Below are 26129 nucleotides of genomic sequence, written 5' to 3'. Positions count from 1 at the left end.
AGGAGCTGGGCCTGCCCGGGCCAATACCCTCCTGGCCTTCTTTGTTCCCAGCCTGGCCAAGCCACTGCCAGCCCCCTGAAGAGAGCCAGTCAGACTGGGACAGAAGCGCTGGGCAGCCATGAGGCTCCTGCTCGGGGCTCTGCTGCTGGGCTGGCTGTGTGGGGCCTTCGCCGCAGAGGGTGAGTGCAGGGCCCCCCATGGGTTCCCCGTTCCCGGTCAGCTTGGGTTGTTGGGGAGGGAGCCCTGCAGGGAACTCGGAACAGCTCAGTCTTGGGAGAGGAGATGGGGAGGGGAGCTTTCCTCTCCCACGCTGGCTCAACGCTAGACCAGGGGTGGCCAAACTGTGTCTCGGGAGGCAGTGACTTTTTCAAACATATTGTGCGGCTCTCAAAGCCCCCACCATCCCATCGGTTGGCTTGGAGGTGGCATTTCTCTCTTTAAATGACTTCTCTGTGCCAAGCCAGCCAGCAGCTTGGAGAATGCATTTGAAGCTAAAGTTGCTTTCTTTCCCCCTCCCTCCCCTCCATCAATTTCCCTCCTCCCTCCCTTCCCCCCTCTCTCAATCATCTGACATTCATGTCTTGTAGCTCTCGGAAATCTGAAGTTTATTCTACGTGGCTCTTATGTTAAGCAAGCTTGGTCACCCCTGTGCTAGACCTCAGTCACTCCAGTTAAACAGATTGACTGGAAATTCGGGTCTGACCAAAGAAACTACTTCTGTGCACATCATTAAAGGAAGGCATACACTGCCGCTGTGAGGGTGGCTGTTTGCTTAACTACTTTTCCAAGGACTGCGGTAGATTTGCAGAGGACGGGTCTGTTGCCATGATCACAAAACAGAGTGTTAAGAGGCGGCCTGGCGCTTCATGCAAGACAGTTGATACGAAACGGTCTGCTTGGCTCCCGCATGGCTCGTGTGCCTGATCCAGGAGGCTTCGGACTGGCCGCTCCTGGACACAGGATGGGGAATAAGATGGTCTGTCGGTCTGTTCCAGCTGAGCAAGCTGCCTACAGGGCACACCTCAGGCAGAGGGATGGGAACCACAGATAAGCCCTGGGTTGCTTAATGCAAGAGCCACATAGAATAAATGTCAGATGTCTGAGAGCAGCAAGACATGAACATCAGATGTGTGAGAGCTGCAAGAACAGGAAGGAAGGCAAATAGATGGGAGAGAGAAGAGAGAGGGAGAGGTGGGAAGAAAGTAACTTTAACTTTAAATGCCTTCTCCCAACCAGGGTTCAAACGGCTAGCCAGCTGCTCAGCTCCTCTCCCTCCCTGTGACCGGCTGAGGTCTTTCTTTTACAGAGTCCTGCGTGGGGCGCTGTGACAAGGGCTTTGACGATCAGAAGAAGTGCCAGTGCGACGACCTCTGCTCCTACTACCAGAGCTGCTGCGACGATTACTTCACAGCCTGCAAACCCAAAGGTATCTCCTCCTCCTGAGTGTGAAGGGGACCCAATCCAGGCTCTCCTGCCAGATTCCCAGTGGGGGACCTAGGCTGGCCTGGCACGCGCTTTCCCAGTGCCCTCTCTTTATCCTGGCCAGTCCATAGTTCAGACCCACAAATCCAGGCAAGTGGGGATAGTAGCCTTGCAGCAGGACAGCGTGGGCGTGTGGAGGGGGTGCCTGAACAGGTTGGCTGCAGGAAATAGCATCTGCAAGTGAGCTTTTGCTGGGTGCCAAGCTCAGGGGTCCTAAATTGGTGAGGTTATGCCTGCAATTAGACATACTGACCACCAGATGGGGCGTGGAGTTCTCCTGGAATTCCAGCTGGCGTATGGGTGGCCAAACTTGCTTAATGTAAGAGCCACATCGAATAAACGTCAGCTGTTTGAGAGCTGCAAGGAAGGCAGGAAGGCAAATAGATGGGAGCGAGAAGAGGGAGAGGTGGAAAGAAAGCAACTTTCACTTCAAATGCCTTCTCCAAGCTGCCGGCTGGCTTGGCCCGGAGAAGCTATTTAAAGCTCGCCAACAGGGCAGCGGATGCTTCAAGAGCCATGCAATGCATGTGAAAGAGCCACATGTGGCTCCTGAGCTGCAGTTTGGCCACCCCGTCCCTGGAGGAAATAGCCGCTTGCCATAGAGTTGACAGCTCTGTGTTGGGAAATACCTGGATATTTGGGGGGACAGAGACTGGGGAAGGTGGGGTTTGAAGAGGGGAAGAATTCAGCAGGCTACAGCAGCCATTTTCTCTAGGGGATAACACAACAAAAATACAAACTAGTGACCAATTTACTAAGAAGTATATAGAAATCAGTCCAAATGTCCAAAACATGTACATTCAAGTCCCAAAGTAGTGTGGCGATAAGCCAATCGATTAAGTACGCAGAGCGCAAGAAGCCACATACTGTGAAATTGCTGCTGGAGACGCTCTGCGTCCCTCTTTTTTGAAAACTGTGTAAAGAATCTATATAATTGAATCAATATTGGTCCCAGGTCTCATGAAGACTGGAAAGAAACAAGTACTTAATCGATTGGCATGTCACCACACTACTTGGGGACTTGAATATACATGTTTTGGACATTTGGACTGATTTCTATATGTACTTCTTAGTAAATTGGTCACTAGCTTGCATTTTTTGTTGTGTTATCCATTATAGTGACCTCTCTTGGATTGTATTATATTATTTTCTCTAGGGGAGCTGATCTCTGTTAGCTGAAGATCAGTTGTAAAAGCGGGGGATCTCCAAGTCCCACGTGGGGCTGGATTAACTATTGGGCCAAGTAGGCACTGGCCTATGGGGTCTTTGGGGGTCCTGGGCCGACTTTCCCCCCTGGTTTCCCCCCTGCTTGCAGCCCTTCCAGCCTGCACGTGCAGCCAGCAGCTGAGCCACTCTTTGCCTGACTTGCCTGGTGCGGCTGCTGCTGGTGTCATCGTGAAGTTTGCCTCTCTCTGCCTCCCCTCCCCCCTGCAGCTTTGTCAAAGGGGCTTTTGAGAAGGGGCCTGCAGGCTGCAGCGGGGCTCCGACTCTGAGATACGTTGTGAGGGCCCCCCGAGATTTTGACTGCCTAGGGGCCTCCACAGGGTTTAATGTGGCACTGCTACTATGTGGAGGCTGGCAATCTATTTCAGGGGTGAACTCTTCAGAATCATGTCCCCCGTGACTCCCTTCCCACTGAAAACTGTGCCCTCTTCAGGCTCTAAAATCCCAGGAATTTCTCAAGATGGAGTTGACAGTCCTACCTGCAAGACACCTCCCCCCCCTCAAGACACAGCGACAGCATTCTATTTGTTTTATGTATTTATTTATAGTCCGTCATTCTAACTGAGACTCGAGGTGGATTACACAGCGCGTAAGTCAATGCAGCCCAACAGGATGAGACATCTAATAAGCAATGTAATAAGCCTAGGATTATAGAAACCTGAAACAGAGCACAAAGTATTAGGCACAATGTGCTAAGGGCAATGCATAAAACAACGCGTTGTTTTCTGCTATCTGGGCAGAAAACAACGCAGTGAGAACATGAAGATCCACACAGTAAACAAATAATATGTACTGCAGTATAGTCCATAGCAGGACTTTTATTCTGGGGGAAAACGGTGAAGTTCCACAACTTCTTCATGGAAACAAAATTTTCAAAAAAAATTGTTAAATGTTCATGAGGGGCACCTGTGTGTTTCGCCTTCATTTCCCTTGTGAGAGTTGCAGCACCTTTTTCCCAGGAAAGCCCTGGTCCTGTTCCCTTTATAAAAACCCTCCTGAACCATTCGCTCTTTCTATAGCCCCATGATCTTTTTAAAAATGCCCTTCTCCAACAGGTGACACCGGGACTTTTTTTGTAGAAAAAGAATAACAGGAACTTACTTGCATGTTAGGCCACACCCCCTGACGTCACCATTGTTTCGCGTAGGGCTTTTAAGAAGCCCAGCAGGAAATCATTGTCACATTAGGCCACACCCTTTGACATCACTATTGTTTCACATAGGGCTTTTTGTAGAAGAAGCCCAGCAGGAACTCATTTGCATATTAGGCCTCACACCCCGACATCACCATTGTTTCACATAGCGCTTTTTGTAGAAAAAGCCCAGCATGAACTCACTTGCATATTAGGCCACACCTTCTGATGCCAAACCAGCCAGAACTGTGTTCCTGTGTGTTCCTGCTCAAAAAAAAGCCCTGGGTGACACTTCAATTGACATGCTGGGCCAAATTTCATCTATGAAAGATGCTAAAGGCACTCAGTCCCATTAGGAAAACATGGCAACTTTAATCCTAGAGGGGAGGAAAAGACACTTCTCACATGCTCAGAGACCCACTGATTATCTACACCCAGTGTTCTAAACTTAAGGCCCGGCATCAGAAATGGTTTGAGAGCCCAGCCTCGTGACCCCAGGCTCGTGAAATGTGCAAGGTTGAGAGTTGTCTCCACACGGCTAACCTTTTTGTGTGCTTTCCCCACACTGCAGTGACGCGTGGGGATGTCTTTTTCAAGCCAGAGGACGAGTACCTGGATTACTATGACGTCGATCTCACCAATGCCACGGCTACTGTCCCCACCGACCCCTTCTCGGAGCCAGTGAGCGGAGATCCACAGGAGTTCTGGCCAACAGAAGAGACAACAGTGCCCTTTGAGGCAACAGTGCCCTCTGAAACAACAGTGCCCTTTGAGGCAACAGTGCCCTTTGAGCCAACCCTCTCGCCTGAGCCCGAGACAGCCACCACGGAGTCAGAAGAGTTCTTGTGCAGCAGAAAACCCTTTGATGCTTTCATGACAGTGAAAAATGGCTCCATCTACACCTTCCGGGGTACAGCATGACCAGGAGGGAAAAGGGAAAGAGCTATTTTCCTCAAGTGTCGTGAGAGAGACCCCACCCACCCTCAACAAACGTGGCAAATGCATCCAGGGCTACGGGTTAGAGTTGCAAGGTCCAACTCAAGAAATAATTTGGGGGCGAAGCCGGGAGCAAGGGTGTGACATAGGGTTGCCAATCCCCAGGTGGGAGCAGGGGATTCCCCCGGTTTGGAGGCCCTCCCCCCGCTTCAGGGTCGTCAGAAAGCGGGGGAAGGAAATGTCTGCTGGGAACTCTTATTCCCTATGGAGGTTTATTCCCATAGAAAATAATGGAGAATTGATCCGCGGGTATCCGGGGCTCTGGGGAGGGCTGTTTTTTGAGGTAGAGGCACCAAATTTTCAGTACAGCTTCTAGTGCCTCTCCCCAAAATATCCCCCAAGTTTCAAAACAATTGGACCAGGGGGTCCAATTCTATGAGCCCCAAAAGAAGGTGCCCCTATCCTTCATTATTTCCTATGGAAGGAAGGCATTGAAAAGGTGTGCCATCCCTTAAATGTGCCAGAACTCCCTTTGGAGTTCAATTATGCTTGTCACAGCCTTGATCTTGGCTCCACCCCTAATATCTCCTGGCTCCACCCCCAAAGTCTCCTGGCTCCACCCCCAAAGTCCCCAGATATTTCTTAAATTGGACTTGGCAACCCTAGTGTGACGAGCACAATTGAACTCCAAAAGGAGCTCTGGCAATCACATATAAGGGGACCACATGCCTTTTAAACGCTTTCCCTCCGTGTGGGAGAATGAGGGATAGGGGCACCTTCATTAGGGGCTCATAGAATCTGACCCTCTGGTCCAATCTTTTTGAATCTTGGGGATTTTTTTGAGAAGAGGCACTGGATGCTATTCTGAAAATTTGGGGCCTCTACTTCAAAAACAGTCCCCCCCCCCCCCCCGAGCCCCAGATACTCAGAGATCAATTCTCCATTATACCCTTTGGGAATCAGTCTCCATAGAGAATAATGAAGTGCCCTGTAGATATTTTCCTCCCCCTCCCCCACTTTCTGATGAACCTGAAGCAGGGGAAGGGCCTCCAAACTGGGGGGATCCCCTGCCCCCAACAGGGGAGCGGCAACCCTACTATGAGTGTTAACTGCTGGTCTGAATGTCTAAACCCTTTTGCGGGGTAATATCATATTTTGGCTCGCAGCCCTCTGAGATTTAGGGATGCGGAATCATCTGCCACCTTGCAAGAGGGTCTTGTGCCAAAGAAGAAGAAGATGATATTGGATTTATATCCTGCCCTCCACTCCGAAGAGTCTCAGAGCGGCTCACAATCTCCTTTACCTTCCTCCCCCACAACAGACACCCTGTGAGGTGGGTGGGGCTGGAGAGGGCTCTCACAGCAGCTGCCCTTTCAAGGAAGGGCAAGCCAAGGAAGGGCAGACCCTGGGCAGAGATGTGCAGGAGTGTGCAACCCAAAGCGTTCAGCCAGCCATGCATGTTGGCATGTGAAGGGGCTGGCTGCCCCTTTCAAGTGGAGCGCCAGTTTGGTGTAGTGGTTAAGTGCGTGGACTCTTATCTGGGAGAACCGGGTTTGATTCCCCACTCCTCCACTTGCACCTGCTGGAATGGCCTTGGGTCAGCCATAGCTTCGGCAGGAGTTGTCCTTGAAAGGGCAGCTGCTGTGAGAGCCCTCTCAGCCCCACCCACCTCACAGGGTGTCTGTCATGGGGGGGGGAGAAGATATAGGAGATTGTAAGCTGCTCTGAGTCTCTGATTCAGAGAGAAGGGTGGGGTATAAATCTGCAGTCTTCTTCTTCTCCTCCTTCACTTGCACCTGCTGGAATGGCCTTGGGTCAGCCATAGCTCTGGCACAGGTTGTCCTTGAAAGGGCAGCTGCTGTGACAGCCCTCTCAGCCCCACCCACCTCACATGGTGTCTGTCGGTGGGGGGGAGAAGATATAGGAGATTGTAAGCTGCTCTGAGTCTCTGATTCAGAGAGAAGGGTGGGGTATAAATCTGCAGTCTTCTTCTTCTCCTCCTTCACTTGCACCTGCTGGAATGGCCTTGGGTCAGCCATAGCTCTGGCAGAGGTTGTCCTTGAAAGGGCAGCTGCTGTGACAGCCCTCTCAGCCCCACCCACCTCACATGGTGTCTGTCGGTGGGGGGGGGGGAGAAGATATAGGAGATTGTAAGCTGCTCTGAGTCTCTGATTCAGAGAGAAGGGTGGGGTATAAATCTGCAGTCTTCTTCTTCTCCTCCTTCACTTGCAGCTGCTGGAATGGCCTTGGGTCAGCCATAGCTATCGCAGGAGTTGTCCTTGAAAGGGCAGCTGTTGTGAGAGCCCTCTCAGCCCCACCCACCTCACAGGGTGTCTGTCGTGGGGGGGGGGAGAAGATATAGGAGATTGTAAGCTGCTCTGAGTCTCTGATTCAGAGAGAAGAGTGGGGTATAAATCTGCATTCTTCTTCTTCTTCAAAAGGCTGCCCGCTTCTGGGGAAGAAGCAAACACTCCAAGCCCCAGGGGGAACGAGGGACACCCCTCCCAACTGGCACTGTGCACCAGAAAGAGCCAAACACAATGTTCTCCCTTTCCTTTCCAGGGAAATATTTCTATGAACTTGATGAGAAGAGTGCAAGGCTAGGGTACCCTAAACTTATCCGGGAAGTGTGGGGCATCGAGGGACCTATTGATGCAGCCTTCACCCGCATCAACTGCCAGGGCAAGAGCTACATCTTCAAGGTGGGCTGTGATATTGAAACACACAGACATGTGGGGCTGCCTTGTCCTGAATCAGACCCTTCGTCCATCAAGGTCAATATTGTCTATTCACACTGGCAGTGGCTCTCCAGGGCCTCAGGCCAGAGGTCTTTCCCATCCCTTACTGCCTGGTCCTTTTAACTGGAGATGCCAGGGGTTGAACCTGGGACCTTCTGCATGCAAAGTGGATGCTCCACCACTAAGCCACAGCTGCTGTCTATGTCTCTCCAGGATCTCAGGCTGTGGTCTTTCACATCCCCTATTGTCTGGAGATGCTGGGGATTGAACCAGGGGATCTTCTGCATGCAAAGTGGATGCTCCACCACTAAACCACAGCTGCTGTCTGTGTCTCTCCAGGATCTCAGGCTGAGGTCTTTCACATCCCCTACTGCCTGGCCCTTTTAACTGGAGATGCCAGGGGTTGAACCTGGGACCTTTTGCATGCCAAGCAGAAGCTCTTCCACTGAGCCACAGCCGCTGAGCCCCACACCAGGACACAGGGAAGTTTCAAACCCTTGAGTCCTGGTGACTCAGCTGGCGCTCCATTGCTCTGTGACATTACAGAGCAGGCAGTTAAGAAAGGGTGGCCCATGAGGATTGCAACAGCGGGCAAAACAGGAGCCATGGGAGGGGCTATTGTTACTTGAAAGAAATTAGGTGCCCAGAAAGTGTGGTGCAATGGAAGCAAGGCTAAAATGCTGACCTCTAGGTGGCATCCGGCAATCTCCTGCTATTACAATTAATCTTCAGACAACTAAGGTCAGTTCCTCTGGAGCAGGAGTGGCCAAACTTGCTTAATGTCGGAGCCACAAAGAATAAATGTCAGATTTTTGAGAGCTGCAAGACATGAATGTCAGAAGGAAGGAAGGAAGGAAGGAAGGAAGGAAGGAAGGAAGGAAGGAAGGAAGGAAGGAAGGAAAATAGATGGGGGTAGGACAGGTGAAAAGAAAGCAACTTTAAATGCATTCTCCAAGCCACTGGCAGGCTTTGCTTAGAGAAATGATTTAAAGAAACAGATGCCTTCTCCAAGCCGGTTGATGGGGCACTGGGGGCTTTGAGAGCCATACAATATGTATGAAAGAGCCACATGTGGCTCCCGAGCTGCAGTTCGGCTATCCCTGCTCTGGAGGTAATGGCCGTTCTGGAGGGTGAATTCTATGGGCCTTATACCCTGATGAAGTCCCTGCCCTCCCCAAACTCCACCCTCCCTGAGCTCCACCCCCTCTCCCCCAAATCTCTTGGTATTTCCCAATCCAGAGTTGCCCTCCCCTCGACTTTGTACAGAGTGTGTGAAAGAAGGGGGTCTCCGAAGCACAGCCAGGGAGGAAGCATGTATTCTGTAGGCACAGCTGAGGCCTGGCAACTGGTGCTTTTGGACCGATTACCCATGGATTGTGACAAGGGCAGCTTGAGTCCATGCACTTCCCTCTCTTTGGAACGTGTCTCTCTCTTCTGCAGGGGAGCCAATACTGGCGCTTTGAGGACGGAGTCCTGGAGCCCGATTTCCCCCGCAACATCTCATACGGCTTTAAAGGGATCCCCGACCACATCGATGCTGCTTTTGCACTGCCCGCTCAGAACTACCTGGCCAGCGAGAGGGTCTACTTCTTCAAAGGTGGCCCAGACCGATCACCTGTTCCCCTCTGTAATATATCTCTGGGTGGAGAGGACGAGGGGCGACCTGGGGCTGGTTTGCCAATGAACGTCTGTCCCTGAAGGATCAGGGACTCGTGGATAGTCATCACAGATCCTGTGCCTCAGAGAGAACTTAATTTGGGGAGAAAACCTGTGGTTGAAATAGGGCAGGACCTTGTGGCCCCTATGCTCCTGCTTGCTCAGGGTCTCCACTTTCTAATTGTTGTTCCCTCCTGAAGTTGGCCCCTCTCTTCTGCTTTTCTATGGGCTAGAGAAATCCTGCAGTTCTTACTGTAGCATCTTGGGGGGCAGGAAGGGAGGCACAAAGACCAATCCTTGAACTCCAAGAGCGCTGTGGGTTTTTAATTTTTTTTGGGGGGGGGAACCATTTTCATTTTCCATTTACTATTTATTCCTTTCTAGAGGAATGCAGCAGACAGTACGTTGGGTGTGAAAGATGTAGGGTTGCCAACCTCTAGGAGACACCTGGAGACCTCCTGCTATTACAGTTGGTATCCAGAAGATCAAAATCAATTCCTCAGGAGAAAGGGGCTGCTTTTGAGGGTGGACTCTATGGCATTGCACCCTGCTGAGGTCCCTCCCCTCCCCAAGCTTTCCCCCCAAAATCTCCAGGTATTTCCCATTCTTGAGTGGCACCTAGGGTTGCCAGACCCCTGCCTGTGGCAGGGGAACCCATGGTTTTGCAGGGTGCTTCCCTCCAGCCAGTAGGCTGGCAGGGGAAATGCAGTGTGACGATGTCACTTGGAAGTAATGTCATCGCGTCCCTGATGTCATGCAATGATTTTCTAGTTTTTGGGCAACACTCTATGGTGAAGTCGACTACAAACCATAGCGCTTTGCCCCAAAACTAGAGTGTCCCCTCCAATGTCAGTGACGTGATGACATCGTTTTTGGGCTGTGTCATTGCACTCCTCCCAGGATCTCCCAAGTAGGGCTTGGCTATCCTAGTAGAACCCTAATTTTTCCTGTCGCTATGGGCAAAAGCCAGATGGGACAGATTCTGCAACAAGTAGGGAAATTGGTTGAAATAGAGTGAAAAAAGCTGGTGGGACCCAAGACCTGGATTGGGATCCCCCTTATCAGGGCTTTTTTTTTTTTGGTAGAAAAAGCACAGCAGGAACTCATTTGCATGCTATGCCACAGCCCCTGATGGCACCATTGTTTCTCACAGGGCTTTTTTTGGTAGAAAAAAAGCCCAGCAGGAGCTTATTTGCATATTAGGCCACACCCTCAGATGCTAAGCCAGCCGGACCTGCGCTCCTGTGCGTTCCTGCTCAAGGGGGGGAAAAAGGCCCTCCCCCTTATTATGTTCATAGTTGTTCTCGCTCTCTCTCTCTGCCGGACCTACCTCACAAGGTTGTTGTGAGAATAAAATGTCCTCAGGGCTATATATGGAGGAGGGGACGGGGTAAACCACAGTCCTTGTGATGGACTTGTCACTTCTGTGGGTTGAGCCCTGAGCTGACCGGAAGCCCAGAAAGCCAAAGACAGGCTGGGCCTGAGGCTTCTCTCACAGCGGCCTCCCCCTCTCCCCCTCCCCACAGGGAAGCGCTACTGGAGCTACGACTTTGACAAGCAGCCGAGCCGCGAAAACTGCGAGGAGACGACTCCGTCGCTGGTCTTCGACCACTTTGCGCTCTTGCTGGAGGACAGCTGGGAGGAGATCTTTATGGAGCTTTTCGGAGGCTCACGGCGGAGTAAGCAGGGCCACTGGATGGGGGGGTGGAGGCCTAAAGTGAAGCGGACCCTCTGGGCCCTTCCTCACACAATTCACTTGCAGGCCTCACAGCTACGTGATGTAGTCTTCAAGGGGCACAAGCTGAGATGGCTTTTGAGTGGGGATGATGGTGGAAAGGGCTGGCAAGTCCCAGCCAACTATGGCAACATTGCAGGGATACCACAGCGAGAGACAGTCAGAGGTGGCTGGCCATTGGCCGTGTAGGGTTGCCAATCCCCAGGTGGAAATATCACCCTAGAGAACCACAGAAAGGGGCAAGAACAACCTAGGTAAAGGCAGGGGATCCCCCAGTTTGGAGGCCCTCCCCCCACTTTAGGGTCATCAGAAAGCGGGGTAGGGGGGGGAGGGAAATGCCTGCTGGGCACTCCATTATTCCCTATGGAGACCGATTCCAATAAGGTATAATGGAGAATTGATCCACGGATATCTGGGGCTCGGTGGGGGGGCTGTTTTTTGAGGTAGAGGTACCAAAATTGCAGCAGAGGCTCTCCTCAAAACACCTTCCAAGTTTCAACAGGATTGGACCAGGGGGTCGGATTCTATGAGCCCCAAAAGGAGGTGCCCCTATCCTTCATTATTTCCAACGAAGGGAAGGCATTTAAAAGGTGTGCGGTCCCTTTAAATGTGATGGCCACGACTCCCTTTGGTGTTCAATCATGCTTGTCACACCCTTGCTCCTGGCTCCACCCCCAATGTCTCCTAGCTCCACCCCCAAAGTCCCCAGATATTCCTTGAATTGGACTTGGCACCCTAGGCCTGCCTCTGTGTACAAGTCCTGGACTTCCTTGGCGGTCTCCCATCTGGGTACCAACCTGGGACAACCCTGCTTAGCTTCCAAGGCCAGGGCCTGAGACAAGTTCACAGAAGAGGCTATTCTCCTTATCGGCAGGTTAAATGGCAACCCCATGCTCAGAGGCAGGGTACCTCTGAATTGCTGTTTCTGGAAACTGACAGCCGTTTGGGCCTCTGCTTTCCTGCTGTAGGCCTAATTGGCCATTGTGGATGTTGGACTAGTGGAGCCATCAAGACGGGCTCCTGTGATGTGCTTCTGCTCCGTGGGGGCCGCAGTGGGTCTGTGGCTGAGCAAAGAGGCCCAATCTGCCCCCTGGAGCCTCTGGCTAACTCGAGCCCCACTAGGGTTGCCAAGTCCAATTTAAGAAATATTTGGGGACTTTGGGGGTGGAGCCAGGAGTCTTTGGGGGTGGAGCCAGGAGTCTTTGGGGGCGGAGCCGAGAGCAAGGGTGTGACAAGCATAATTGAACTTCAAGGGAGTTCTGGCCATCACATTTAAAGGGACTGCACAAATTTTTAAATGCCTTCCTTCCATAGGAAATAATGGATAGGGGCACCTTCTTTTGGGGCTCATAGAATTGGACCCCCTGGTTCAATCTTTTTGAAACTTGGGAAGTATTTTGGGGAGAGGCACTAGATGCTATACTGAAAATTTGGTGCCTCTATCTCAAAAAACAGCCCCCCCAGAGCCCCCAATACCCGCAGATCAATTCCCCATCATTCCCTATGGGAATCGTTCATAGAGGTGCATGATGGCTCTGGGGGCGGGGCTTCCCCCGCCGGCCAGCTGGCTGGGGGAGGGGGGAAGCCTGTAAAACCGGGGGATCCCCCTCTGGGACCTGGGGATTGGGAAGCCTATGCCCCACCCCTATCCCGGTTCCCACTTTGCAGGGGTCATTTTGTAGCAAAAGAGGTGCCGGAGCTCATGAGCACAACTTATTGGCACAACTCATTCACATAGGCCGCTTACCACGGACATCACCGGAAGGTGAACTAAAGTTTATCAGCTCAGCATCTACCATAAAATGCTTCTTGAATTAATTGTCAACATAAAACCTTACTGCCATCAGTGACGCCTTTATCCTATGTGGCCACAGTGGCGTGATGAAGATTTCCCTCTGTCCACTTGATACATTTTGGTTATTTTCCTGTTTTTTGTGGGGGGAAATAATAGAAAGTTTGTCAGATCTTAAAAGTTCAGCAAAATTCTCACAGGGGGTTTGGACAATGCAGCCCAGGAGCAAGTTTGTGGGGGCGGGGGTTTGGGGGGGGGGTGTAAGAAAGAAGAGCACCATACGATTTAGACATTCCACTCCTGTGAGCTCCTGCCTCATTGTCTCCCTTGGCAGGCGGGGCCAGCAGGCCACGCTACATTAGCCAGGACTGGCGAGGGGTGCCGAGCCAGCTGGATGCCGCCATGGTCGGCCGGATCTACGTGGCGCACAGCCCATCGAAACGTCGTCGCTCGAGGAAGAAGTCATCACGACGGCATCGCAAGAGGTATCGCAGCCGCCGCCGCTGGGGCAACTGGAAGTCGAGTGCCTGGGATTGGCCGGAAGACACAAGCTCAGAATCCATGGACCTGGACTGGCTGCTGAGCTCGCCCACCTCCTGCCAGCCCTACCAGAGCGTCTATTTCTTTGTGGGAGGTGAGTCTGGGGGAAGGTCCTTAACCCACAGAGCCAGTGTGGTGTGGTGGTTAAGTGTGCGGACTCTTATCTGGGAGAACCGGTTTGATTCCCCACTCCTCCACTTGCTCCTGCTGGCATGACCTTGGGTCAGCCATAGCTCTGGCAGAGGTTGTCCTTGAAAGGGCAGCTGCTGTGAGAGTCCTCTCAGCCCCACCCACCTCTCAGGGTGTCTGTTGTGGGGGAGGAAGGTAAAGGAGATTGTGAGCCGCTCTGAGACTCTTCAGAGTGGAGGGCGGGATATAAATCCAATATCTTCTTCTTCTTCTTTAGACCTGTCCTCCACAGAGGCCCAGGCTGGCTGGGACAGGAAAGGCTCCAGTAGAATAGGCACACTACTTCTTAGGGGGGGGGGGGGAGGAAGCCCAATTTGTAGGACTTAGCACTAAAGCAGGGTCCCCGGCCTTTTTTGACGCTGCTGCAGGCACCTTTGGAATTCTGGTATAGCATAATGGGTGGAGCCACAAAATGGCTGCTGCAGGAGACATAGCCACAAAATGGCCGCTGCAGTTTATCTGCAGTAGTACAGTTAAGATTAGGGTTGCCAGTCTCCAGGTGGGGCCTGGAGATCCCCCGCTTTAGAGCTGCGGTAGGGTTGCCAATCCCCAGGTGGGGGCGGGGGATCCCCCAGTGTGGAGGCCCTCCCCCCACTTCAGGGTCATCAGAAAGTGGAGGGGGGAGGGAAATGTCTGCTGGGCACTCCATTATTCCCTGTGGAGACCGATTCCCATAGGGTATAATGGAGAATTGATCTGTGGGCATCTGGGGCTCTGGGGAGCTGTTTTTTGAGAGAGAGGCACCAAATTTGCAGCATAGCCCTTTTTTTGTAACTTGGAAGGTTACAAAAAAATTGGACCGGGGGTCCAATTCCATGAGCCCCCAAAGAAAGTGCCCCTATCCTTCATTATTTCCAGTGGAGGGAAGACCTTTAAATCTGATGACCAGACTCAGTTTGGAGTTCAGTTATGCTTGTCAGAACCTTGCTCCTGGCTCCATCCCCAAAGTCTCCTGACTCCACCCCCAAAGTCCCCAGATATTTCTTGAATTGGCCTTGGCAACCCTAAGCTGTGGCGGGGGTGAATAGCTTTGGGGGTGCTCAGCATAGGGATGAAGGGGAGACACGTCTGGAGGGGCTCGGCTTCCAGTGACCTTTGCATGCCTGCATCTCTCCCTCAGACAAGTACTATCGTCTTAACCTGCGCACGCGGCGTGTGGACTTCGTGTACCCCAAATACCCGCGCAGCATTGCCAAGTACTGGCTGGGTTGCCCGTCTAATGCAGGTCTGGCCTAGCTGCAGCCGCAGCCCTCTTGAAGCTGACACCAGCAGCCCAATAAAGCATTGCCTTTCCAGCTTCCTCATGTCTTTGACTTTGGGGACCAGGGTGGGGTAGGGTGGGAATGATTTGTTCTCTGGGCATTCTCAGCGGAAGCACAAACGGCACCTCCCGGCACCTTAAACACTAAATAGCAGCACTGAGCAGAAGCTGCCATGAAGGGCCACTGGGATCAAAGGCTGCTAACAGACAGGCAGTTTGGGGCGTTTAAGAAAGAACCATCTGAACTGTCCACACGCTCCCCCGCAAGGCATTCCCATCCCGTCCGCGGGGCAACCTGGCGTGATCAGATGGCTGTTGTGCACCGCCCCTGTAGCTTGGTTTGGGTTTCTTTTTTCCCCATTCATGTATTGGTTATGCATATGTGTGCCCATGTGCCTATGTGCTTGAAATCAGTATCTTTTAAAACAAAAAAGCTGGAAGCGGCTTGGGGCGGCTTGTCGGGTTCACACCGCCAAGGAGCCTCACTTGCATGATTTCTTATCCAGACGCCAAAGAGGTGACCAGTGTGTGACTCGGATATTGGCTACCACTTCGAAAGTGGATGAGGATGGGCGGCAGATGTGCTCGTTTGGACAGGTTTTCCTAGTGGTTTCTGAGGCATCTCTGGATTGCCTCAAACTGCCCGTCTGTTAGCAGCCAAAGTGTCTCAAAACCTCTTTTGGAGTTTGCTGCAGCAGGCTGGGATTTGGGGGCTTCCAGTCTCTAGGCTGAAAGAGCCCCACGGTGCAGAGTGTTAAAACTGCAGTACTGCAGTCCTAAGCTCTGCTCACAACCTGAGTTCGATCCCCGGCGGAAGCCAGCTCAAGGTAGACTCCTGCCTGCCTGCACCCTGAGAACGTGACACAGGGCTTGCGTACCGTGCTCCTGGTGAGGAGCGCTGCATGCAAGCATTGGCTCTCCCCACCCTCGATCAGGCTTCCTGCAAAGCAAGAAGCCTGAGCGGGGCTGGGACTTGCTTACCGCCATCCTCGCGCCCTTGCCTGCCTGATGACGTCACTTTCGGTGACATCATCTTTCCCAAGGGAGCAACAGGGGGGTGGGGGTGCCTTTAGCGGCAGAATCCCTAGCACAGGCCCTGCTTAGCTGTGAGGGACCCTTGTCAAGATTTTATCAGAACTTTCCAACATGGTTTGGGGGCAGGCGAAGGGACAGGAATCTCCTCGCACCTTATACCAGTGGCAGATATGAGACCACCCAGAGATCTGCCCAAGAAGAAGGATATCAGGATATCAAGGGGGAGGTGTGATTGAGCTGAGTCACGGAAGCCACCCTCTGAACAGTGTGTAAGCTCATCTCTTCTCACAGAGTGTGTGGTGCAGGCGAGCTATCAAATACTGGGTTCAAGATGCACTGCAGGGAACAGCTCTGCTTTTATTTAGTGAAATCAGCAACGAGACTGAAACTCAGGGCAACCAGGCCTGCTCAAGTAGCACGCAAAGCCCACACCCAGTTCCCAGTTACCCACAACTAGTGGTACATCCGGGAGCCCCGTGGTACAGAGTGGTAAAGCTGCAGTGCTGACCTGAGTTTGATCCTGGCAGAAGCTGGGTTCAAGTAGCCGGCTCAAGACCAACCACCAGTTCTCCTTTGCAGTACTTCTCTGAGTGGAGAGGGCAAGAGGAGACCTGGGGCTGGTTTGCCAACGAACGTATGTTCCTGGAGAACCAGGGACTTGTATACGGGAAACAGAATCGTCACAGATCCTGTGCCCCAGGGAGAACTTTATTTGGAGAGAAAGCCTGCGGTTGAAAGAGGACATGGCCTCGTGGCCTCTATGCTCCTTTCTGCTTGGGGTCTCCACTTTCTAATGGTTATTCCCTCTTTAAGTCTGTCCCTCTCTTCTGCCTTTCTAGGGCTAGAGAGATCCTGCAATCAGGACCAGCCCAAGACTGCCTGGCACCCAGAGCTTTTTTTTTTGTAGCAGGAACTCCTTTGCATATCAGGCTACGCCCCACCCTGATGTAGCCAATCCTCCAAGAGCTTACAGGGCTCCTCTTACAGGGCCCACTGTAAGCTCCAGTAGAAGCTGGGTTCAGGTAGCCAGCTCCAGGTTGACTCAGCCTTCCATCCTTCCAAGGTTGGTAAAATGAGAACCCAGCTTGCTGGGGGGGAAGTGTAGATGACTGGGGAAGGCAATAGCAAACCACCCCGTAAAAAAGTCTGCCGTGAAAACGTCATGATGCGACATCACCCCAGAGTCGGAAATGACTGGTGCTTGCACAGGGGACTTTACCTTTCTATTGGTACAATAGCCAAACCATTAGTCCCCATTGACCACCACCCAGAGTCCAGGTGGCTATTGTTATGGAGCCTCAAGCTCAGCGAGTCTCTGGCAAAATATCCTAAAAAGTTCTTGATTTAATACACAACACCGAGTCAAGCTCCAAAAGAAACCCAGCACCGCATAGCAGAAAGGAAGACCTTCCCTCAGCTCTTGCTTACATTCTGGACCCTTCTCCCACACACATTCACAAATAAAGCAGCCTTGCCTAGTGACTGTGGAGGCTGTGCCTTGTCAAAGTGACGGCTCCTGTCTGTTTTAGAACAAGAGTGCCATCATAGCAAACTTGTAGGTTTTATAGGACTTTGTGGTTGTGGCAGAATGGCCAATAGAACTACAAGCAGCTAATGTCTTTCAGGGGGTTGACATATTCCGTAGGCTTCTGTAAGTGAAATCGCATTCAGTAAGGCAAAGCACCCTCTGGCCTCTCCTGGAAGGATTAATGTGAATAGAAAGGGGTCTGGTCCATCTCGCAGGGGATACTAATTGGTCTCTGGGCCTTATCATCTTCAAGGCCAGAGATGAAGGTGGCATGAATAGCTTCTCATGAGAACCTGAGGGCCCGTAGGATGGGGAGAGGAGAGCCAGGGGTGATGACGAGGTAATCTTCTAGAGGCTTCTCCTGAAAGTGGGTCCTGATTGGATGTCAGTCTCACCTGATGCTGCTGGGTCAAAAGTTATAATTCATCTAAGGCCCTGAAGAAGAGAGACTAGCTGGCTGAGCCCAGACCGCCAGCTTGGAGTGACAGCGTGCTGACCCAGAAGTGAGCTGGTGGAAACAGGAGTGCCCTGGAGCATCCAGATGGCGTGCAGTCCGCAGGCACCCTGAAGGAGCTTCCAGAGGGCTCATGCGCCTGTCTGGCGCTCCCTGGGCACTTCCTAGTCATCCAACCGGGGAGGCGCCTTGGAGGCCCCTCAGCATTTGGTACCACTTCAGTAGTGGTACCTATTTGAGCTGGCCGAAATATAAGCGGGACGGGAAGCAGACAGATGTGCACGTTCGGACTCTCTTTTCTTGTTCACTCACCAGCCATCCCTGGGGCAGCTTAAGCTGCCTGTCTGGTCCCAGCCGCTGCGATCCTGATAGAGTAAAGTCTAAACTATGACTTGCTTTTTTAAGACCATCCAAGTTTTATTTAGAACGTAAGCTTTCGTGTGCTCTCTAAGCACACTTCATCAGATTCAGCGATCAGGTATTGTCTGATGAAGTGTGCTTAGAGAGCACACGAAAGCTTACGTTCTCAATAAAACTAGGTTGGTCTTAAAGGGGCGATTTGACTCCTGCTTTGTTCAGCTGCTTCAGACCAACACGGCTGCCCACCTGGATCTATGACTTGCTTGAATTGCAATTGCCAGCAACATAGACAATGCTAGAGCTTTGACTTTGGAAATGAAGGCTTGTGCCGTCTAATACAAGCCCCGAGAGTATTAGATAGTACAGCTGGTTTTATTATTTTCTTGCTACACGATGTTAACAGTAATGGGTTGGTTGTAGAGTAAATTTTATGACTGACAGACCTTGAAATAAACTTTATAATTTCTTTAAAAATATAAACAACGGTCTGGTTACTGGTGTGCAACTGCTCTGAGGACCCACAGGGTGCAAGCTTGGGCTCCTTGACACACTTAAAGCAATAAGTGAAGCACTGTGAGCCCTGATGTTCCCCCCGCCCTCCCGCCACTGCCCCATTGTCTCATTAATGGTCTGGGTTTTGTAGCAAGAACTCCTTTGCATATCGGGACACACACAACCCCTGATGTAGCCAATCCTCCTGGTGCTTACAGGGCTCTTCTCACAGGGCCTACAGAAAGCTCTAGGAGGATTGGCTACATCAGGGGTGGGTGGCCTAATATGCAAAGGAGTTCCTGCTACAAAAAAAGCCCTGTTAACGGCCAACAGTACATTTTAAGGCTTGAGTATCATAGCTGGAGGATTCTCTGCCCTGGGAACTGCACAATCCCACGGTCTCTTATGCAGAGCTTGCTGGGAAATGCGGAGAGCATCGCAGGTGCCTCCCTCACCAGAACCTTCCTGTTGGACCTGGAACCCCTCCCCACCCCATCCCTGGAGGGTCCTGCTTATTCCCCACTCTTGCAATGCGGCAACAGAGGTAAGGGCTGGTGCGCTGCTTTTTGATGGGCACATGGTCCAAAGCACAGTGCTCACACCATCCTCCCCAGAGCACCCCACCTTGCCCTCCCTAGCAAAACAGGCAGTGTGGTTGAGAACCCTGGGTGGCAGGCTTTCACAGCCAGTTCTCCAAGACCTGCTCAGATGACAAAGAAGGAGGACCTCTCTAGCCTCTGAAATCGATGTCGGGTGTTCAAAGTGTCCCAGGATCTGTGCTTCTTCCCTTCCTCTACATAAGACATAGAGAACCATTTTGGAATTGAACTACTGTGTGGTTTCCTCAGAAGCTGCAAAACTGAGGATCCCTATGAAGCTGAAGGACTATGGGATAAAACTATTGGATAGACTGTATTTGAAAATGGTTTCGTTTATGTCCTTCTTTTGCATCTGGGTGTTCTGTACATCGGTATATTAATACAGGATTTTCATTTGAGAGTGTTTAGAATAATAATGATGATTTTTTCATTCATTTATAATTCCACTGGTTTCCTTTTTTGAGGCTGGTTGTCACGGAACCTTGGGGTTTTTTCCTGCCACCCACCTTTAGTCTGGCATCCCTAACTCCCATGCAGCTTCCCTCGCAAGGAGATTTAAAGGCATACACACACTCTCTCTCCAAATGCAAAACAAAAGCAAGAACACTCCACCACTGCCAACTCTGACAGACTCAGCGAAGGGAGGGAGGTGTGATGAAACATTGGAAGTTGGGGTCCATGGACTGAATGGGAAGTCGTGGGGCTTGGCAATCGGGACCAGACCCCAAGAAGCCCTGTTGTACCTACAGGCCTGGTCTCAGGTATATGCAATCAGGACATAGAGACTTAATGGTTTTCAACTTCCCCAGTGGGTCTAGAAAAAGGGTGTCAAGCATGTGGCCTGGGGGTTGAATCAGGCCCCCGGAGGGCTCCTATCAAGCCCGCGAGCCACTCACTGTCGTCTGCTTCCTTCTCCCTCTCTTGCTTCCTTCTGTATCGCTGATTGCTTTTTCAGGCTTGCTCAATCACACATGAGCTACACAGCAAAGCACCTCTCTTGGGGAGAAGTGGGGGAAGTAGAGCTAGCTTTGCCAGGCTCTCTCAGTTTCACAGCAGAGCTACTGAGCCAAGCCTCTCTTCCTTCTGTTGATTGAGGCTCAGCAAGCCAGTGAGTTGGATTAGGCTGTGTGTGTGTGTGTGTGTGTGTGTGTTTGTCTGTGTCCATTATAAAGTTTATATCTCCCTGACCTGGCATTATATTTTATGACACACATGGCCCGGACCACAAGGTCAAGGTCCGACCTTCATAGCAAATCAGTTTGACACTCCTGGTCTAGAACTTCATCTCTGAGACCTCAAGTTGGCTCAGTTCTTCAGACTCACTTCCTCAGAACAGGGGCTGTGGCATGGGCATGTGCCCCACACTTTCCAAAGAGAGCACACAAGCACAAAGTCATTGAGCTTCTCTGCCACCTCTCTCTTTCTATAGCAGTTCCTTCATTCCTGTGTCATACAAAGGCTCCGCTGCTTCTCTGACTGGTTACTTTCACTGGATATATTTCTTTAAATGTTTATTGTTTGTCTTGATATTTGTAGCAACCTGCTCCTCAAAATCTCCTTTTCAGTGCCTAATCATTGACTTACAGTTTTTTTTTCTTTACAAGAGCCCGTGGTTCCTCCAGTTCAGTTCATTGGGACAGCTCTTCCACTGGTTCAAAAGAAGCTTCTTCACTTTTTAGAGCTTCCTCTACACAGGCCTTCTTTTAGATTTGGCATTGCCTTTCCCAACCTGCAGAATGCATTCTCTTTGGGCTTCAATTAGTGTGGTTTTAAACAGCTTCCAAGCATCCTCTATGGATTTAACTCTCGTGTTTGCCCTTCAGCTTCCTTTTTACTATTCCCCTCATTTTGGTAATGCTCCCTCTTTGAAATTTTCCCCATTTGAAATCAAGCATTACAGTTTTGGACTTTAGGGGTAACTTCCCATTGACCTGGATGCTGAACTTAATAGCATTGTGGCCACTGTTCCCAATTGCTGTAACAACCTCTACATCTCTTGAGACTTGCTCAGAACCATGTCCCAGATCACTACCCCTCTGTTAGGCTCTGTGACCAACTGAGTTCCAGCACAGTCATTCATAGCGTCTAGGAATCTGATAGCTATAGCACGACCTCAGCACGTTTACGCAGTCAATGTGACGGTAGTTGACATCTCCCAGTATAACAACAGTCTCTGCTTTAGTCACTTCCCTTCTTTCCGTCTCCACCTGAAGATCAGCTTCAACAGTTGGATCAGATGGGCAATAGCACCCACTCACCCCACACATTTGAAGTAACCCTTAGGGCCCAGTATTTCCACTCATATCGCTTCTGTTGGGGAATCAATTCCCCTGAGGTTTTCTAACTTGATTCCATGCCCTCTTTGATGTATAACACAACACAACCAATCCAGCCCACTCTGTCCCACCTATAGAGCTTATACCCAGGAATGACTGTATCCCATAGATTTCCCCATCCCACCATATTTCTGAGACACCTACTATATCTAAATTGTCACTGAACACCAAGCACTCCAGCTCCCCTATCTTGGCTCAGAGACTTCTCGCATAGGCGTCCTGACACCTGTGACATGTTTCCCTCTCCGGTCACTCTCGCTTCCTCGGACCCTTCGTCACTACGCATGGCCCTCATTCGCCATCATGCCCTCACTCCCAAGTTCTATCATGCTCATGTTAATATTGCCCCGAGTGTTATGCAGTTATTCCTTTGGGCTGATTTGTCCCTAAGCAGAGACTCCCCTGGGATTCGTTTAACAGCTGCTTTGCCACCTTTTGGATCTTAATTGTCAGTAGCCTGGTTTCCTTTTGGTTCAAGTGAAGCCTGGCTCTTTCGTACAGGTTTGGCTTGTCCCAGAAACTTTCCTCCATGCCTAACAAATGTAAACCCTTCCTCCAGACACCACTTTCTCATCCACGCATTAAGACCCCTGACCTGTGCAACAGCAGGCCAAGCGCGTGGAACTGGCAGCACTTCCGAGAATGCTGCCATGAGCTCCTGGCCCTTTAGCTTTCTGCCTAGTAACCTGCATTTTTCCTCCAGGACCACACGACTACATTTCCCAATGTAATTTTTGTCAACATGCACCATTGACTACTAGCTGCTCCCCAGCACTGTCCTTCAGCCTATCTAGACAACATACCCACCAGGCAGGAAAGTACCCTGTGTCACACAGTGGACAAAAAAAACGCAGGTGCCATCAGGAGGTCCACCAGTGGAGCCAATACACTAAAAGTCCTCCCGCTGTTCCCCCTCCCTAGTGCCAAGAATACAGAGCATCACTTGCCCCAGACAGAGAGTTCCAACAATACACTATGGCTAATAGCCACTGATGGACCTCTGCTCCGTATATTGATCCAATCCCCTCTTGAAGCTGGCTATGCTTGTAGCCGCCACCACCTCCTGTGGCAGTGAATTCCATGATGTGTTAGTCACCCTTTGGGTGAAGAAGTACTTCCTTTTATCCACTCTAAACCGACTGCTCAGGAATTTCATTGTGTACCCATGAGTTCTTGTATTGTGAGAAAGGGAGAAAAGGACATCTTTCTCTACCTTCTCTATCCTGTGCATATTCTTGTAAATCTCTGTCATATCGCCCCTCAGTTGATGTTTCTCCAAGCTAAAGAGTCCCAATTGCTTTAACCTTTCTTCATAGGGAAAGAAAGATTCTGTTGGAGAGCATTGCCAAATTGTGAGAAGCCGGTGAGGAACATCACCCTTCTACTATTAAATCAGCAAACAACAGACAGGCAAATGAGAAGGTTTAACGTTAAGATTTTATTAATTCTGGGAAGGGGCCCTATTGACTTTAATTCTCTAAATGTTTTTCCTATTCTATCAGAATGGTTTGAATTGGACTCCTTAACCCGAACACCTAACGGGTGATCCCTGCTCGATGCGCAGAGGAAGGCGAAAAACCTCCAGGAGCCCTGGCCAATCTGCCCTGGAGGAAAATTCCTTCCCGACCCCAGAAAATGGCGGTCAGTGCTACCCTGAGCATGTGAGCAAAGACCGGAAACTGCCATGCCGTGGCCTGTGGCTCGCTCAGGCTAATCTCCTCCTTCCATGCATCCCCTGGTTTCTAAGCACCAGCTTTGAAGATTCCAGGGCTGCCTTTCCTGTGGCCCCAGCAGCAGCTGGCCCACGCTCTACAGACTGCCCAACCGACAGACTGGTTGCTCTTGAATTCAGCCAGTAGCTCCGCCTTCTCCAGGTAAGGCCAGATGCCTTCCTAAGATTCCTGTGGTGACTAGCAGATGCCTTCTTCTTGGCCAGGGTCACATATTCAGTTTTGATGGGAAAGAACCAGGGGCAGAATTCTAGCAGGAGCTCCTTTGCATATTAGGCCACACACCCCTGATGTAGCCAATCCTCCAAGAGCTTACAAGGCTCTTTTTTGTAAGCTCTTGGATGACTGGCTATATCAGGGGTGTGTGGCCTAATATGCAAAGGAGCTCCTGCTAAAATACCACCCCTGAAAAAAAACGCGTGTTCCCTTTGGGTTGTGGTCCCACAGATGACCAACAAAGCCACATCACGTTTCATATGGACACATTGTGCACTGAGCAGACTGCCTCTGTGCTGGCCAAGCCAAGACTATTGGATGCTGGAGGCTTCTAACTCTAACCGGGAACAAGTAGACTAAGAGGATGCAGTCCCTAACACAGGGATTTAGACTTTTCATCGAATTCATGCTTTAGCTTGACTATATGCTTGACCACAGAATTATTTTTGACTAAAGAACTGGGACTGTATTATGATTGCATAACTGTATTCTGAAACTGTGCTAATGCTATCTATTCTTTGCCTTTCTAACTATGTTTTAAGCCTTCTGTCCAGGAAAGAAGGCTTAAAAGGTCTTGAAACTTACTATAAAGTCGGCTTAGTATAGTGGCTAAGAGTGCGGACTCTAATCTGGGAGAACCAGGTTTGCTTTCCCACTCCTCCATTTGCACCTCCTGGAATGGCCTTGAGTCAGCCATAACTCTGGCAGATACTAGAACTTTCACATGAAACCTGTATAAATGCATTTCAGTATAAACTAAACCAAACCAAACTAAGGAACACTGAACATTCAATACATGAAATTTCCCCACGTAGTCTTTCAATAGCTTGGATTTTCTCAAGATAGACACAACAGTGGGTAAGCACTTTTCTCTTCAGTGTTTGACTCCTAACGATGCAGAGAGGATAAGGAAGGAACCGCTTATGAAAGGACTCCTCACATTTTTGATCATCAACTTTGTCAGCCTTCCTCCGACTACGCATGCTCTCAACAGACCCATGTTAAAAGAATTAAGCTGAGGGTGAGTGTGACGAAGTTGATGATCAAAACCGTCAAGAGTCCTTTCATAAGCGGTTCCTTCCTTATCCTCTCTGCACCGTTAGGAGCCGAACACTGAAGAGAAAAGTGCTTACCCACTGTTGTGTCTATCTTGAGAAAGCCTAATTTCAAGGCTATTGAAAGACTATGTGGGGAAATTTCATGTATTGAATGTTCAGTGTTCCTGGTTTAGTTTGTACTAAACTGTGTACATCTTTCACGTGAAAGTTGTAGTGTCTGCCAGAGTTGTGGCTGACTCAAGGCCACAAATGGAGGTGCAAGTGGAGGAGTGGGGAATCAAACCTGGTTCTCCCAGTCCACACACTTAACCACTACACCAAATTGGCTCTCAACATGGGTGTCCTCTGCATCAGCTGTGGATGGCGGCCTTGGAGTCGTCTGCATCAGCTCTAGGCGTCATGTGCATTGAGCTGGGCGTCATCTGCATCAACCGTGGGCAGCAGCCTGGGCTTCCTCTGCATCAGCCGTGGGCGTCGTCTGCATCAGCCATGGGCGTCATCTACATCAGCCGTGAGCGGCGGCCTGGGCATCCTCTGCATGAGCCGTGGGCGTCATATGCATGCACCGTGGGCGTCATGTGCATCAGCCGTGGGCAGCAGCCTGGGCATCCTCTGCATGAGCCGTGGGCGTCATCTGCATCAGCCATAGGCGTCATCTACATCAGCCGTGGGCAGCGTCCTGGGCGTCCACTGCATCAGCCGTGGGCGTCATCCGCACTGAGCTGGGCGTCATCTGCATCCAGCCGCAGGCGATAGCCTGGGCTTTCTCTGCATCAGCCGTAGGCGTCAACTGCATCGGCCCGGGCGTCGTCTGCATCAGCCGTGGGCGTCATCTGCACTGAGCTGGGCATCATCTGCATCAGCCGTGGGCGGCTGCCTGGGCATCCTCTGCATCAGCCATGGGCGTCGTCTGCATCAGCTGTGGCGTCATCTACATCTGCCGTGGGCTGCAGTCAGGGCGTCGTATGCATCAGCCGTGGGCGTCGTCTGCATCAGCCGTGGGCGTCGTCTGCATCAGCCGTGGGCGTCGTCTGCATCAGCCGTGGGCGTCATCTGCATCACCCATGGGCAGCGTCCTGGGCGTCCTCTGCATCAGCCGTGGGCGTCAACTGCATCGGCCTGGGCGTCTTCTGCATCAGCCGTGGGCAGCGTCCTGGCTGTCCTCTGCATAAGCCGTGGGCAGCCTTGGCGTTGTCTGCATCAGCTCTAGGCGTCATGTGCATTGAGATGGGCGTCATCTGCATCAACCGTGGACAGCAACCTGGGCATCCTCTGCATGAGCCGTGGGCGTCATATGCATGCACCATGGGCGTCATGTGCATCAGCCGTGGGCAGCAGCCTGGGCATCCTCTGCATGAGCCGTGGGCGTCATCTGCATCAGCCATAGGCGTCATCTACATCAGCCGTGGGCAGCGTCCTGGGCGTCCACTGCATCAGCCGTGGGCGTCAACTGCATCGGCCTGGGCCTCGTCTGCATCAGCCGTGGGCGTCATCCGCACTGAGCTGGGCGTCATCTGCATCCAGCCGCAGGCGATAGCCTGGGCTTTCTCTGCATCAGCCGTAGGCGTCAACTGCATCGGCCCGGGCGTCGTCTGCATCAGCCGTGGGCGTCATCTGCACTGAGCTGGGCATCATC

The 26129-nt window shown here is 51.3% G+C and overlaps 1 protein-coding gene across 1 annotated transcript; it reads left to right on the top strand.

The window, feature by feature from the left end:
• VTN (vitronectin) lies at window positions 1-14724 on the top strand. Its single transcript, XM_060258845.1, has 8 exons — window positions 1-179; window positions 1307-1426; window positions 4410-4748; window positions 7337-7476; window positions 8953-9109; window positions 10695-10847; window positions 13030-13329; window positions 14545-14724. Exons 1-8 carry the CDS (start codon window positions 119-121, stop codon window positions 14658-14660), a joined length of 1386 nt encoding a protein of 461 aa, XP_060114828.1. The 5' UTR covers window positions 1-118; the 3' UTR covers window positions 14661-14724.
• The last annotated feature ends 11405 nt before the right edge of the window (window positions 14725-26129 follow it).

Source organism: Heteronotia binoei, chromosome 18, assembly GCF_032191835.1.
Source record: "Heteronotia binoei isolate CCM8104 ecotype False Entrance Well chromosome 18, APGP_CSIRO_Hbin_v1, whole genome shotgun sequence".
In the NCBI taxonomy this organism is placed as follows: Eukaryota; Metazoa; Chordata; class Lepidosauria; order Squamata; family Gekkonidae; genus Heteronotia; species Heteronotia binoei.
The sequence above is the reverse complement of the archived record's forward strand: the minus strand, read 5'-3'. Positions and strand labels throughout refer to the sequence as shown.

Coding starts and splice junctions, on each gene's coding strand:
- VTN (XM_060258845.1), top strand. CDS start 119: ATGAGGCTCCTGCTCGGGGCTCTGCTGCTGGGCTGGCTGTGTGGGGCC. Junction 4,749..7,336: donor CTCCATCTACACCTTCCGGG/GTACAGCATGAC, acceptor TTTCCTTTCCAG/GGAAATATTTCTATGAACTT. Junction 7,477..8,952: donor GCAAGAGCTACATCTTCAAG/GTGGGCTGTGAT, acceptor TCTCTTCTGCAG/GGGAGCCAATACTGGCGCTT.